The sequence below is a fragment of the Cottoperca gobio genome, chromosome 6 (assembly GCF_900634415.1).
Source record: "Cottoperca gobio chromosome 6, fCotGob3.1, whole genome shotgun sequence".
Taxonomy (NCBI): domain Eukaryota; kingdom Metazoa; phylum Chordata; class Actinopteri; order Perciformes; family Bovichtidae; genus Cottoperca; species Cottoperca gobio.
Genome location: NC_041360.1, coordinates 6,646,901 through 6,662,675, shown reverse-complemented (window position 1 = coordinate 6,662,675; position 15,775 = coordinate 6,646,901). Strand labels below are relative to the sequence as shown.

At 42.0% G+C, this 15,775-nt stretch overlaps 2 protein-coding genes across 10 annotated transcripts in view; both read left to right on the top strand.

Moving 5' to 3' along the window:
• znf423 (zinc finger protein 423) overlaps positions 1-8,635 on the top strand; it is a 141,243-nt gene extending 132,608 nt beyond the window's left edge. For all 8 annotated transcript variants that reach the window (XM_029433708.1, XM_029433710.1, XM_029433706.1 and 5 more), the window contains one exon: positions 7,660-8,635. In XM_029433708.1, the coding sequence (XP_029289568.1) occupies positions 7,660-7,689 (30 nt within the window). In that variant the 3' untranslated portion in view covers positions 7,690-8,635. The remainder of the gene's footprint in view (positions 1-7,659) is intronic.
• A 4,053-nt stretch (positions 8,636-12,688) lies between these two features.
• The window catches only part of si:ch211-212o1.2 (transmembrane protein 189), a 43,877-nt gene continuing 40,790 nt past the window's right edge, over positions 12,689-15,775 (top strand). For both annotated transcript variants that reach the window (XM_029434824.1, XM_029434822.1), the window contains exon 1: positions 12,689-13,020. In XM_029434824.1, coding sequence (XP_029290684.1) covers positions 12,861-13,020 — 160 coding nt within the window. In that variant the 5' untranslated portion in view covers positions 12,689-12,860. The remainder of the gene's footprint in view (positions 13,021-15,775) is intronic.

Here is a 15,775-nt window from a genome sequence, read left to right as displayed (position 1 = left end):
TAAAGACTAGAGGCAATGCAACCAAATCAACTAAATGTGTTTAAAAATGTAAAAGATAATACTGTCATTTCAAGTGTTCCTGGTCTTGGCAGACATTTATTTTCCACCTGACCACCTAAGGAAAAATTGCATACATTACATTACAGTTCATTTAGCTGACACTTTTGTCCAAAGCGACGTACAAAAAGTACATACAAATTATGTCTGTGGCTGTTAACACTGATGAGATTTTTGTAGTTGTCATTGTTCAACAGTGGGAATGGAAATCACAATCGCAGAAAATCTCAATATGGGAGCCATCTGGAAATATTATATTTCTATGTGTGTGTACACCTGTGTGTGTGTGTGTGTGTGTGTGTGTGTGTGTGTGTGTGTGTGTGTGTGTGTGTGTGCATGTATGCGTTGAGGAACTTACCATCAGAAGACAGTACAAAAGGCATACACTGTGGGTCTCGGTGAGAGAGAGAAAATGAGTCAAAAGAAGGGACTTGTTGCTTTGATGGTAAAGTGGAGGAACAAACAGACGGCTGCAAAGAGACAAAGACGGGCAGAGCGGGAGAAAGAGATAAACAGAGGTAGGGACAGATACAAAGGAATTACACTGTGAGCCAGCACCTGGAGGCTTTCTAACAGCTTGGACCATGTTCCTGTCATTTGGTGTGTGTGTGTGTGTGTGTGTGTGTGTGTGTGTGTGTGTGTGTGTGTGTGTGTGTGTGTGTGTGTGTGTGAGACAGGTGAACAGAGGCAATGTGTCACAGAACAGGACAGACTCTGCATGGCGTAGTGTTCTATCAGCCCTGCCAAAATACACTCATACAAATATGGGCACAGCACACAAACACACATGTCATCACATCAACAGCTGAAAAATCCCCAGTCATTCATTTGTTGTCTGTATATTTTTTTATTGTCGATGATGGGTAGGACTCATTCTGGCTCTCGGGCTCTGTTTCATTCTGACTGTTTAATTTGAGGAATGTCTTTCGCAAGTATCAGGAACTGAGTTTGTCCAAACATGTCCAGTTTCTGAGTTTCACAGTTAAAGTACATGAATCAGCAAGTATTATACTCATCATGTGACCTTTTAACATATGTTAATAGAATGATAGACCCAAGTTGTTTGCTATATTCCCTCTTTTGGGCTTTTCAAAATATGGCTTTCATACATTTGAGGAAATTGTAGGATTTCCCAACAGTATACAAAAGGTATTATTTGCTATTGGCTTTTAACTCATTCCAACTGTTTTAGCTTGTGACCCCACAACATGAAGCGTTGTATTATAGAACCCAATTTCAAAGGGCACATAAGTCTAGGCCTGAAACTATTGTTTTTATTATGAATTAATCTGCTGAATATTTCCTCAGTTAATCGATTCATCATTTCATTTTACATATAGTTCAATTAAATGTTCGAATATAATAATAACAGTCAAAAAACTCAGACATTCAGTTCACTGTCTTTCTATCCCTCTTCTTTCATCTTTTCCTCCCTCACTTCATGTATCAACCCATTCTTCTCTCTTCCTTCACTCATCCATCTTTATGTCAATTCACTTTCTGTTTTTCGTTCTGCCAGTTTAGGGTGCATGGTAATCAAAAAAAAGAAAAAAGCTGGCCCCCTGGGGACTCATGGGGATTGGGCGTGAGCAGTAATATGACAGTGACACGGAAAGCCGGCACGCTCTGCTGATTTGTGATCTCGTGTGTATGTTGGATGGATCATGTCTGTACATTTATTGTACATCTGTAACCTTTAAATACATTTTTTATTGATGTCTGACATTTTGTGTGTGCGTGTGTGTGTTCCTGCTTCCTTACACGCATGTTTTACATTTAATGCCTTGCCTGTATTTTTACGAGTGTGTTTTTGGATGCTTGTGTGTATGTTTGCCCGTCTTATCACCCATGTGTGCAGGCTCCAGTCCTCATCTGGCACTCAGCTTCACAGTCTACAAGGACCACATTCCCCGGCCCTGAGAGTAGTGTGTGTGTGTGGGTGTGTGTGTGTGTGGGTGTGTGTGGGTGAGAGAGAGAATGGGAGAGATCATTCATACTTTTCAACATACCCACATATTTCTCTATAATGGCATGACTCAAATGTGTCATGGGGTGCTTTAGGAATGATCGGTTATTTGTGCTGGAGGTGAGGTCACTTCCTATTTTGTGTAACGGCTTCCAGCAGGGACCTCTCACCTTCGCTGAGAATCTGGTGCAGATCCATGTGTGTTTGCCTTTGACGCTGTGGTTGTGTGTGTGCCCTTCATGCTGTGAAGTGTATTTTGGGTTGTGTTTACTGGTCCAAACCTGGCTGTTTGGGCCAGTAGCAACAGGAGAGGGGAAGTCCCCAGGGGAGAAAGAAAGGGAGGGAGCTTTGCAAACAGGACATGGTCAGAGAGGTCACCCTGGGTGGGGTGATGGAGGAGAAAAGTGGGGGTCATCGTGACTTGGCTTGAAAGAGAATAGGCAAAAGGACGTTGTGCATAGATGATCTGAAAGTGTGGCGTAGAGTTTACAATAGGAGGAAGAAAGACAGAGGAATGATGAGGACAGATGGGGACAAAGACAGACGGAGAGGAATGAAGGAGTGGGAGGGGAGCGGGGAATACGTGTCGGTGGGATGTTAAGGGCAGGGGGTGCATTTATTTTTTCGATCTGCTCCCGAGGCAGCATCCTGTTCTGGACTGGTGGGGCTAAAGACAAGCCAGGGAGCAGAGGAAGAGGGCTAAGACAGCCCATCTGCTAGTCCCAGACACACACACACACACACACACACACACACACACACACACACACACACACACACACACACACACACACACACACAGAGATACGTTCACTCAGTTGGAAGAGTGTCAACTCTGCGCTAAAAATACACTGAACCCAAAGAAGACCACAAGGCGACTAAGGTGATTTTTCATTTGGTGTTAAAAACAGCAGTGGAGATGGGGCACACGTGCACTCACACACACACGCAGCATCTGGCCTGCCTCCAATTACCCCCACATACACACACATTTGACACAAATTCACGTACTGACAGACGCTCGCTGATACATGGAGGTATCACACATACACACGGCATTGTTCCAACAGCAGTGCATCTCCTTCCTGTGTCTATTAGACACTTGGCACCTACATTTCAAGGTGTAGTTGTTACATCATAGCAGAACAGCAACGTGTTTGTGTGTTCAAGTAGCTGTGAGAAAGTTATTTCTCCCGTCCTACTGACTTGGCGCCCAAACAAGGTCTTCAACACTTGTGTCTGATTGTTCTTGTTTTACTTTAATCTGAAGTTTCAAAATGGGTGTTTCTTTTTTTCTTTCTCCACAGTTTCAGTTCATGCACATGAAGCTCACCGGGCTTGTTATCACTGTACCTGCACATACACACAGACACATATTAAAGATGACAGCGGTTCTCCTCCACCCCTCTTAAACACGACCATCAGCATCATCACCACAGCACAAATGCACACGCACACATTTAGTGTGTAATGCAGTAGATAACAGAGAGGAGCAGAACAAGGCAGATTACATTTTCTCTTATCTCTATCTTTCCTTTCCTCTGTCCCACCCTTCTCCCTTTCCCCATGAGGTGTGTGTGTTCTAGTCTTTGCAAATTCTGTATTGGCATTGTGTGCCTGTGCATGCATGTGCTCTTAGCTGTGAATGCATTCCAGTGTGTGTGTGTGTGTGTGTGTGTGTGTGTGTGTGTGGCAGTTTTGTGCGTCGGTAATGCGACAGGGCCATATTTCCCCTGGGCCCGGGGCTCTGCAGGCTTTAGCCTCGCTCTCTCTAAGCAGTTTAGGAAAAACAATGACAGGCCTCCATATTGACTGGTCTGGCCTGGAAGACGGGCTGTTCTCGCTGCAGCACACACACACTCTGCTATGAAAAAAACACTTCCTATTTGAATAAATAGACAGAATGCAGTAGAATAAAACACAATAAAAAAGACTGCAGCCTCATATTCAAGCTAACCTGTATATATCATCCTGCTACATCTTGTTCATACTGTAAACTCACATTGAGAGAACCTTGGGTTAGGTTGCACAAAACACCTTAAGTTAAGTTTTTCCGAGTTCCTTTAAAATAAAATTGGTTGCACAAGGCACCCTTAAGTCTTCTCCTTAAGGTTTTCTTGAAATGTTCACTTAAAGTTTTTTTTTGTTTCCCCCTATCTTGGTGTTTTACTTAAGGGATACAAGTAGTAGTTCCCTTAACTAAGGTGCAACACCCTTAAGTAGGTCCCTCAACTAAGGAGAAAGAAAGCCTTAAGTGTCATAAGTACGGGTAAAACTTAAGGTGGCCCCTTGCCTTTATTGAGAGGCCTTTCCTCTTTTAAACTTATATATTCTTAAATAAGAAGCCTTCTGGTTGTTGTTTGAACTTAATGCTAATTGTTTCACACATGCTTTATCTGTTTGACATTAAAACACTTCCAGAAGGTTGATGGACAATAACCCCTTCACTTTGCTGGAAGGCCTTAAATGTGAAACGTCTGCAGGTGTGGAGTTTCATTAAAGGTGAAGGCAGCGATTCTAATCCAATACACTTATTTGTCAAATTTAGCAAATAATGCTCCCGGTCCGCTTTAGCTGTTCGTCCTGAGTGCGCTGTGATCGCAGACTCCACCTTTAAAGGCTGCTGGTCTTGAGAATTGGCTTCACTAATCACAGACCTAGAACCACAGTAAACACTAAATATACAAACGGTCTACTTGTTCTCCTCCCCTTCACACCTCCTGTCAACCAATTTTCCTGTAGAATATATCAATTACTCTGCTGTAGAGCGGATGTCACACACACACACACACACACACACTTCTGATCGATCACAGTGCTGCATAATCAATACCAAGCTTCCAACAACGTAAATGAAAAGAAGTAACTGGGAGGTGTCAGATGGTGTGTGTTTGTGTGTGTGTCATACAAAGTGTGTAGCATGACCGGCTGTCATCACTCCGTCCGTCCATTACATACCCCTCTCCTCTGTCTCCCTCTCTCTCCTCTCCTCTGGGCTATTTCCAGCAGTTCACTGCAGCGCACTAAGCTCCTCCAGGGAGCGACCGCGGCCTCCCTCCTTCCATCCCTCCCTCTTCTTCCTCTGTCCTTCCTTTCCATCCCTCGCTCCGTCTACAAATCAATACGGCAGCAGCAGGACCCAAAGAACCTGAGGGAAAACACACACACACACACTCACTTTCTCCCTCTTCTCTCTAGTTATTTCCTTCCTACTCCCCCTACTACGGTCAATTTTTCTCTCCATTGACATTCATAATGGCTCATATATGACCTCAATTTTAGAGGTCATATATGAGGCAAAGGTGTCAGACATGGATGTGCCCTTTTAGGAAACAGGACAGCACTGGACACAATCTTGTTCTCTCCTCTCTTCATCTCCTTCTCCATGTGTCCTCTCCTCTTGTGTTCAGCATGGTCACATAAAGAGGAATGAGCCTGACCTCTTCTGGCGATGAGAGGAAATGCAGCCAGTCGGCTTGCCGATGGAGTAGAGAGAGGGCGAGAGAGGGAGGGACGGAAAGAGAGGGCAAGAGAAAGGGAGAGGAGGGTTTTCTATCCTAATGGGGTCAGTTGCTCCCAATGAGATCTGCTTCCTCACTGGAGAGGCGTCCACACAAACACACACTTATATACAGAAACAGACACTTATTTTTCAGTCCCAACCAGTATTTTTCCCATTTGCTCACCCATTTTTTCTAAAAAACCTTTTTGTGTGTGTGTGTGTGTGTGTGTGTGTGTGTGTGTGTGTGTGTGTGTGTGTGTGTGTGTGTGTGTGTGTGTGTGTGTGTGTGTGTGTGTGTGTGTGTGTGTGTGGGACATTAATACCCTTTGCTTTCCCCTAGCTAGCTTGGCCTCTAAAGCCGAGTGACAGACAATCTCACACATAGTCGTGTAGCATACTGTCTCTCTCTCTGTATCTCGCTCTCACACACACACACACACACTTGCACACTTGCACACCAAAGGGCTCAGTGAAACATGCACAGCAAGATAAGGGCCATAGAATGACAAATAAGTATTTATCAACCCCAAACCACGTATAAGCCACATTTCTGCCCCCCCCCCCTCCCTGTTCGGTTCATCCCCCTATCCCATCTTCTCTTTTTTTTCATTCTCCTATCCGCTGTTTTTTTTCTGACTTTTTTTCCCTTCTAACTGTAGTGGGGTTTGTCTGTGAGAGAGAGCGATTAATCTGAGAACGCTGCTTTTAATGGTGGTGAAGGGTATAGGGGAATTGGGGGGGGGGGGGGGCGGCGGCGGCGTTGATTGGGAAGATCTCCCTGGGAATTGTGTGTGTTGTGTGTGTCTGTGTCTGTAAGTGAGAGTGTGTATATGTGAAGAAACAGGGATGATAGGAAAAGATTTCAGAGGGAATTTGTGTGTGTTTGCGTGTGTGTGTGTGTGTGTGTGTGTGGTGTGTGTGTGTGTGTGTGTGTGTGTGTGTGCGTGCGTGTGTGTGTGTGTGTGAGAGAGGTTTCGCAGGGAGAAAGCTGTACAGTCTGGGGAAAATGAGAGAGGAGGAAAACATCCTAGTGGAAATTTTTCTGATACACACACAAATTCCCAGAGAAATCTTTCCAATCATCTCCCCATCTTACACACACACACACACACACACACACACACATACACACATATATATACACACACACACACAGTATCTACTCAGCTTTAGATTTAAATTTTAGTTTATTCCAAACCAGCAAATCCAGATTATCATGAGTTCAGTCCCTCATTGTAGCTGATATGGAACAGCCACAGAGGAGTGTGTGTGTGTGTGTGTGTGTGTGTGTGTGTGTGTGTGTGTGTGTGTGTGTGTGTGTGTGTGTGTGTGTGTGTGTGTGTGTGTGTGTGTGTGTGTGTGTGTGTGTGCGCAGTAACTTTCCCAACACTCCACAGAAGCCTGTACAGGCCCGCTAACATGTATTTATCTCCAGTATAAAGTTTAACATAGTATTAGTTGTGCACTGTCCCTGCCTCATTTACACGTACATATCCGAGTCTCAGTTCCTCCACTCTAGTTGTACCTAGAGATCGCTGCAGCGATCTACTTTTGTGCTCTCAATGCTGTTGTGAATTTAAAAAATAAATAAAAAAAGGTGTTTTTTGCATTGTGATTATGTATTGATGTGTAGCGCACTGATGCCTTTGGAGAGATGCGAGTGTGGGCGTCTCCGCGGTATGGAGACGGTCTCTGTAAAATATTAATCACAATATCAAAAGACCTTTTCACAGATCTGAATAAACAAATTGATGCGCCCACAGATAAGAAATAAAACAAAAACAGAACAAATACTATATGATCTGTAATTATTTGCTTCTGACCAAATGACTAGGTGTATTTTTGGGTGTCACATGATGCGTTTCTTGTCACAGAAGTCTACCATGAGCTATCCATCTATGTCTTTAATGTTAAAACCAAATGGGTTTTTTGTAGTTCCTTCCTCTTCTTTGCGCAGACTATGTAAAAGCGAGGAGGCCTTGCTGTCTGTACTGTGGGAGGCGGTTGTGTTTCTGTTCTCCTCAGTTCTATTATTGGGAGGGGGTGCAAGTGGAAAGCACTATGCTCACGTAGCCCATTATTTCTCTCATCATGTGTTCTCACTTGTTCTCTCTATCTCTCCCTCTCCCTCCAGAACCACACACTGAGTCAGCACGCGCAGTGAGACCGAGGCCCGGCAGGATTTCTCGGCTCAGCCGGGGCCCCCGACCTGGAGCCGGCAGGGGACTCCCATCTCCACATCACAGCCAATCAAAGTGTCATTTGCAACTCACATGTAAAACTCTAACGATCGCGCCACTGGGCGCGGCTATTAGGAGCAGCGGGGGAAAGGAATATTAATGGGATATGCTATTAAATAAAGAAAGGAAAAAGTGGGTGAGAGAAACGGTAAGAGCTACATGAAGGAAATAGAGGAGTGAAAAAAGGTATTGTACGTGCAGTATTTTTTATTGTCCCTGTCAACCTCCCCCCCCCCCCCCCCCCCCCCCAAGCTTCTTCCTCCTCCCCTTCTCTTTTCCTCTCCCCCCCAACCATCACTCCCCGGGTCAGGCATTTTATTTTTTTAACAAATAGAAAAGGAAAAAAAGCAGTCCTTTTGTTTTGGGATTTTTTTTCATAGATTATAGGAAAAAGCTTCACCTTCTCGTCCCCTCAGTTGCTTATTGTATTTAACTTCATAGGTGCCAATTTCTTTTATTTCTTTCTGCCATATGCGCTTATTTTCTTTGTTTTCATTTTTGTACCTTGATTTCTCGCCGTATGTAGGTACTTGTGCTGTGTTGTGATTGTTTGTTTGCCAGTCGTAATATTCCTGCCTTTTTTTCCCCCCAACTCTCCTTTTTATGATTATTGTTATATATTTTTTTTTCCTTTTTGTAATTACTATCAAAAAAAGACATCAAACTAAATAAAGTGCAGAAAACCATACAGATGTTTCTTTTTTGGATTGGGTTTTCCAGTCTTTATGGGGCCTATAATGGTTATTGTAAAAAATGAATATCATCGATTTCAGTGCGTCTGGTCAATGACTGATTTTTAAATGTGAATTAACCAGATTGCAATAATCTAGTACAGACAAAAAAAGATAAAACAAATAAATAAATGACAAATAAAGAATTTCTGTGTGATGTGCATTTATTCAAAGGAACTAAATCTGTGAGTTTGCATGTTTACCCACTGAAGTGTCGTCAATCACTAATGTCTCTAATATTCAACTGCAGTACTCTCCAGGTCAGAGGGAAGTACTGATGAAGGTGATTCAGAGCTGCACCTGACGGTGAAGGGATGAACTTCCAGAAGTCCTGTGCCGATTTTAATAGGCAATGTTTTTATATTTCATCATTTCATGCACAAAGGCAGTTCAGAGTGCTTTACATAATGTGTATAACAAAAAGTATTCCAGGTATGTGGTTCCCAACAATGGGTGTTAAGGCCCGTCTATAGTGTCACAATATAATTAATAGGAGAAAAAAACTAATTTCTGTTTTTCAAACTTATTTTCTTGTAAAATATGTCTTGTCTTCAGAAACAATTTGCAAAGAAAAGAGTCCTCCATAAATGACTTTATCTCAGTTCAGGCATAAAACCAACACCTACCACTGAAGCTGAATGCTTGGATCCTAAACCACGCCTGTAGCTGATTGGTCCGGACGCATTACCAAAGATGTTCTCTAGCTAAAGATGAAGCATTATAACCACAGCCAATGGGATTATATGGTATACACTTCCTGTCTCCGAAATGGGCACGGTCTAACGTATTTATATTTTATTTAGCTAACATTATATATTTACACAACTAACAAGAAGATTTAGCGTTACAAAATATTAGCCTGGGTGTTTGCAAACAGTTGACATTAACTCAAACGTTTCACACAGTTTGACTAATGCTACAGCTTGTGAGAGAGTTGCTGAGACAGACAAATCGTACAAAATGGCGTCGAACAAAGTTAGTTTTCTCCTGATGTGTCTTTGTTAAAAATGCCATTTTAGTGTCAGAAAGTTCAGCAGATATGTGAATTGGAAAAAAATGTGTCCAATGTTTACTTTGGTGACCACGGGACAAAAGAATCTATTATAATCTGTGGTCACGTTCACTTCTCCCGTTGGAGTAAATGGACGCGGGGCATGCCGCTATTCTCCTAAAGGTGCGTGGCAGTTGCGAAACCACGTAACACAGATGCATTAAAGTGACTCTGCGCCGTCTCCTTTCTAAACCGTCTCTTGCATTACTTGAAGCCTGACGAGATAGATTTCCATGTCATATGTGGTCTGCGTGGTGTGCTGATAACATGTGAGCCCAGCTGCCGTGTACGGTAACAATTACTGTGGAGGTAACAGAAAATTAAACATTGTCACCTACACTGTAAAATCGAGGGATTTAGGGAAAAGGACAAAGTTAATGTTGACAGACTCGCACACTGCTGCATGACAAATCCTGATATTACACAGTACTGATTATAGCAGGTGTTGCCAAACTTCCTCAATCTCCAATTGCCAAAAGAAAAAGAGCATACACTATGTGTCATTATACCCAGGGACACCATTCATAAGAATAATTGTGGGGTTGATCACACTTGCACATGCAGCTTGTTTGTGATATTTAACAAAGTGTACGTCCTCAATTTTACTCCAGTCACGTGTATTGTCCCAGAAGCCGACAATCAATGCTGCAAATACATTTCAAATAGAAATAATCATTTGAATGATAACAGATGTATACAATATATACTAATAATAACATTTAGGCAAGTGCCCTGCTTTGATTAGAAATAACTTTGAGTTCCAGGAGTGTAAACAGTACAGTACCTGAATTATGTTTGATTGAATGAGCAATGAGACTCAACAGTCCTGTACAGGTCGTAAAAACTAGACCATGAGATATAGAAGCTAAAAACTACAGAGCTGCAAAACTGAGTAAATTGTGTAATTCTCAGTGGGATTGGCAGCACTAACAACTCTTTCATTTATACTGTCTGCCGTAAGAGTACACAGCCATGCTAGCTGCTCTGTGAGGCCGTATGTTGGCACAGCGGTGCTTTTAGCTTTTAGCATGCTAACTTCAATGAGCCAACACAATCACAATGGCAACGCTAACATGTTGATGCTTAATAGGTCAAATGTTTACCATGTTGACCATGATGCTAACATGTGCACCAAACACAAAGTAGAGCTGGTGTAAATGTCTTTATTTAGTCTTAAGTATTTTGTCAGAAGCCAAAGGATTAGAGAAATGGCCAACGTGATTACAAATCATCCAGATGGAGACATAAATGTCCGTACCAATTTTTATGGTAATCCATCCAATAGTTGATGAGATATTTCACTCAAAATCACAAAGGTCGTCTTCATGGTGTTGTTGATTTTGAGCTCAATCACAGGATAAGTGAAAACTCTGAGCAGCTGTTGGTGCTAGAGGAAAAGTCAGGGGATCAATGAAGTCATTAGGATGTTTTCTGCATGACTAAAAATACCAAAGGGGGCTTTTATGTATATATATATATATATATATATATATATATATATATATATATATATATATATATATATATATATAAAGAAGAGGAAGAGTTTCACTGGTATTTTGTGTTATTCCAAGCATGGTGGACTCAAAGTGGACTCTATGACACCAACCCACTGTCCCACAACATTAGGATGGGGTCTGGTAATGGCCAGGTTGAACAAAAGGAATACAAAGAGAAAGCAAAACCTGCTTCAATGTTCCTATTGAAAGCATATTTTGCTTTGAACCAGACTTGACATATTGTGAGCATATCCTTTAAGTTGATTATTCCTACAGTATCCATTTTTATAGCTGCAAATGGCAAAAATTAGCACTTTGATTACGCAAATGAAAAGTGCGCCTATAAATACAATTTATTATTATTATTATAATAAGATGGTGAAATATTGTCTCAATGGGTAATTGCTTACAAAAAATATACGTCATGGTGAGTTCTGCGACACCACAAATACAATGTTGGAGGTTTATACTCAAAAGAAAAATGTACAACCAAAATGTCCTTGCCAGCCCTTGACTGATAATTCATTATGCAGAATGAAAGTCTGCAAAAAGAGGCCCAAAAAAGATTTATTGTAAAGTAGAGTAGAGAATGTTTTCCTCTCCATATTACTCATCTACAATTTGTATTTGTAAAACAAATTACAGAGGAGGCCCCCACTTCAGGGCGTGAACACACTGTCTGACAGACTTTGAAACATAAGATGTGTTTTACTCCTGAGTAAGAATCTAAAACACTTATATATTGCATTGTTTAACTCTCCTTACAAGTTAACTCACTATGACCCATATATCTCACAAACATTTCTCAGCTCTATACTCAAAAATGTTTTCTATTATGAATGGATTGCGCATATGCATTTGTATAATCATCATCATGGTGAGACACTGACATGAGCAGATGAGTCCATGTTCTAAACACAATGAACAGTACAGAAATGTAACGTCAAAACAACAAGCTTGTAAATTGACAATTTGAGTCACATATGCTGTCTTAATGTAATATAAATAAAACACTTCAACTGACCCAATTAGCCTGAACCAAAGCACTTTAAAATGGCTGACTTTGACAAAGAAATTCATAAATTCAAAATATATTAGTGCCCTGACAATGATACGTTCTTATGTGACTGCACTGAATGTGATGTCTTATTTGAGTTTGAAAAAGCAGCCTTATGTTGCTGTTGCTGTTATTTAGCCCTTCTGAGACTATTGGTTGAATCAAATCATTTTATTTAGAAAAAGATTGCCCCCTCAGTGAACCTGGCACCTGGCCTGGGTGTCAGATTAAGTGTTCTATAATACCCAATACTCATAAATCAGTAATATAGGCCTATGTCTGTTTCAGTGCTTATGTCCCCGACCTCCTCCACGTGCCTTGATATGATGAGGGTCCATGGGTACCACTTCCACTTTTTATCATAACTGTAAGATGCCGACGGTCCCTGCACCTGCAGCTAACGTGACAGTTTAACTGGATTCACACATAAAGTTTGTTGAACTCATTCTGTGCTACAGAAAAGCTTCAGGTTTGTTGCAACGCATATGCAAGTAGTCTGTCTCCGGGTGCATGAGAGAGGCTATAGTAGTGAAATAGGTCTGTGTGTCAGTGCAGCTCCGGCCGTGTATTTCCGGGTGGCACGAGGCTGCTCCGGTACATCTCAGCTAGCATCAGTCGGTGCAGCCTCCCTCCTCCCGACACAACAGCAGCTACCGGGGCCCGCGACACAAACAAAACCAAACAGGTATTGATCGAGACAGACCAATAATTGATGTCTAATAGCTGAAAGCAACGCGGGGGGCAGCGGACAGCAGTTATGGCGGCGTCGCTTCTCTCCGAGACCGACATCAGGTACCGGTCCATGGCGGAGGAGGATCCGAACGGGAATGAGCACGGGGCGGCTGCACGCAGCGCGGCGCCTCGCTGGGGACCGCAGCACGCTGGGGCACGACAGCTAGCGAGGCTCTACTCTCCCGGTGAGGACGTGTTTATTGTCGTTTGTGTTATTGTTGTTGTTGTCACTTGCTTTGTCGGTAACGGGGCCAAGAATGAGACATTGTAACGTTAGAGGCCTAAAGCCACAGTGCGACATGATAATAACCAGGAAGATGGAGAGGATGTAGAAACTGGCTATAGGCTTACTATTTATGATATGTCATGAATGACTAATTACTAAAACCTTATTATGTCTGTCATGTGACGGCTTTAAAGGGTTGCATTACACTGTGAATACCTGCTGTCTAAAGATTAATTAGATTGTCAGTCTGCAGCTTACTGAAAAAGCATGTGTTTTGGTTATTAATATGTTCTAGACTATGTCCACACTCTATAATTACACTAAGCAAAGTACAATATTTGTAAACACTCATATCACTCAGTTAGTATTTTTCTTTTGACTTTAAAGTGGCCCCCCAGAGGGAGTTGTACCCGAGGCCTCTGTAAAGTCTGCCCTGATGTCTACATACAAACCTAGAAACACAAAATTATTAAACTACAACTCAATGTTCAGAATGAGTTTCTGACTGTAGACCCACTGGGTCCAGGGGTGTATTTGTATCCATACTTAATAGTAATGGTGTGGAGACCATGAACCGCAACTTTCTGTGTGCTGGCTGGTGACATTTGTTGCATGTCATTCCCCATCTCTCTCACCTTATTTCAGTCATCGTCGTACTGTTTGCAACTGTCTGCAACTGTCTGCAACTGTCTAATAAAGGCGTTACAAGCCCAAAAAATATCGATGACAAGAATATCTGTAAATGTGATTCAACAGTTTTACTTAACAAGTATTTTTGATGTCTGTCTATTGTCCACATTTGTAGAGATGCATGCATGTTGTATGTAAATGCTCTTTTGAATATGTCTCTCACAAGTCCCCAGACTTGATGGAAACACAATCCTGAATTACTGCTCATAACCTTTTGACATTTAGAAAACATATTGAGTCTTAAAGGCCAACCCCAGTCAAGTGCACATATGTGGAAAATGCCCCGAGCATTTGCAGTCAAACACCTCAGGTGAAGGGATTACTCCCACAAGAGTCATGGGTAAGCTCTTCAGATGTTAGTGAAGTTGTTGCCTTGAGCTCGGAGAGACGTTTAGTCCTGGGACAAAGTCAGTGTCAGGCAATAATCCTCAAAGTGTTGCTGGATTTCTTTTTTCTCTGCTATTTTAAATGTCCCAGTCCCAGTCCAAATAAGTTTCTGATTAGGCGTCTGGAATGAAAACTGCCTGGCAGAATTCAAACTAAGCAGCAGTCTGGACCCTGGAGACTAAGTTTCAGGACAGAGGTTGTTATTGTTGCCTCCATCACAACAAAGTGTTGCCTCTGTGTCATGACCCTGAGGCCTCATGGAGTAGTGTGTATTGTGGTCTTGTTAAATAAATGTTGTTTCCAGAGTAAATGTTCAGCTACACCACTCTCTGCTCTCCTTTTGTGTTTGTTTCAATTATTATCTTTTGTTTTTAACATTCACATTAGCTTTAATACAAGAATGTCTCTGCAATCAAGCTGCTTTACCTTCTCAATAAGCAAAGTTTCATATAGTTAACAAATCCTCACTACATAAACCTGATCAACGTGTTCAGGAGTTTAACTTCATGATCCGTATTTGTGTTCCCACTTCACAGCTCAACTCTGCCATGTATTGGCTGTCGTTGTGTTTCAATCAAATGTGGGCTCAGAAGAGTGAAAGGGAAAGCAGAATTTAACCTACGAGATAAATTGAGCCATTCTATCACCATAGATCCAATGACTTCAGTGTGGTGGTGGAAGGCCCAGTGTGCCTCAGACCTTAGCAGATAAAACCTTCCTCACCAGTTGTGCATCAAGCTGGACTGGGCCACATTTTGCCCAACCATCTGCGCCGCTTCTCACTTCACTGAGCATTTTAATTGCCTCTAGTCGGACCATGTTGGCCACTTGTTAACATATCCTAAAATAGAAAGGATGATAAAAAATAAGAAAGGTTTGCACTGCTAGAATATGAGGGCACATGTCACTAGGTTGGCACTTAAATCCAAAGTCCTTACAGCACTTTGAGTGTGTTGACGTTCACACACCACTGACCCCGGCAGAGCCTCCCTCGAGCTCAAGAGGATCTTCTGACCTGACTGGTGACTTTAAAAAAAACTTTATTTTCATTTAACATCTGTCTGCGTACAGACCGCAGAGCAAAACCTTTACTTCAGTGGAAGCTGGTGAGACATGAAGTCCCATTTTTAGACACTGAATAAAGGAGTCACCTTCTCCTTTAAATGGAATTGGATCTACTTTGTTATTCAGTTGCATTACATTAGAGAGATAACCATCTCCACACAGCCATTTGGTCTTTTCTACTGCCAAGCAACACAAACATTACACATTCATGTAAACAACAAGCTCGTATACGTGCAGGCACACACGGTTAATTATTACCTTAATTAAAGTTGTGTATAAGCTGATGACAGGGAGCGACAGAGATGTTGGACCAGGACCAACAGTTTTGTGAGTGTTGTCATGTATTCATGGATCACAACAGCATCTAATGAGCATTTGTAATAACAGTATCAGAGGCGTAAACATTTGAAGTACTGGCTCCATGATTTGGCAACAACTTACAATCAATCCAAGTTAAAGATGGAATATGTGACTTTATTGCTGTTGTCAAAGATGCCAGATTTGCTGTTGAATCCTTCCGATGAGCCGCTGCAAACCTTGGAGAATATGTCAGCTGTGGAAGTGGGATAGTA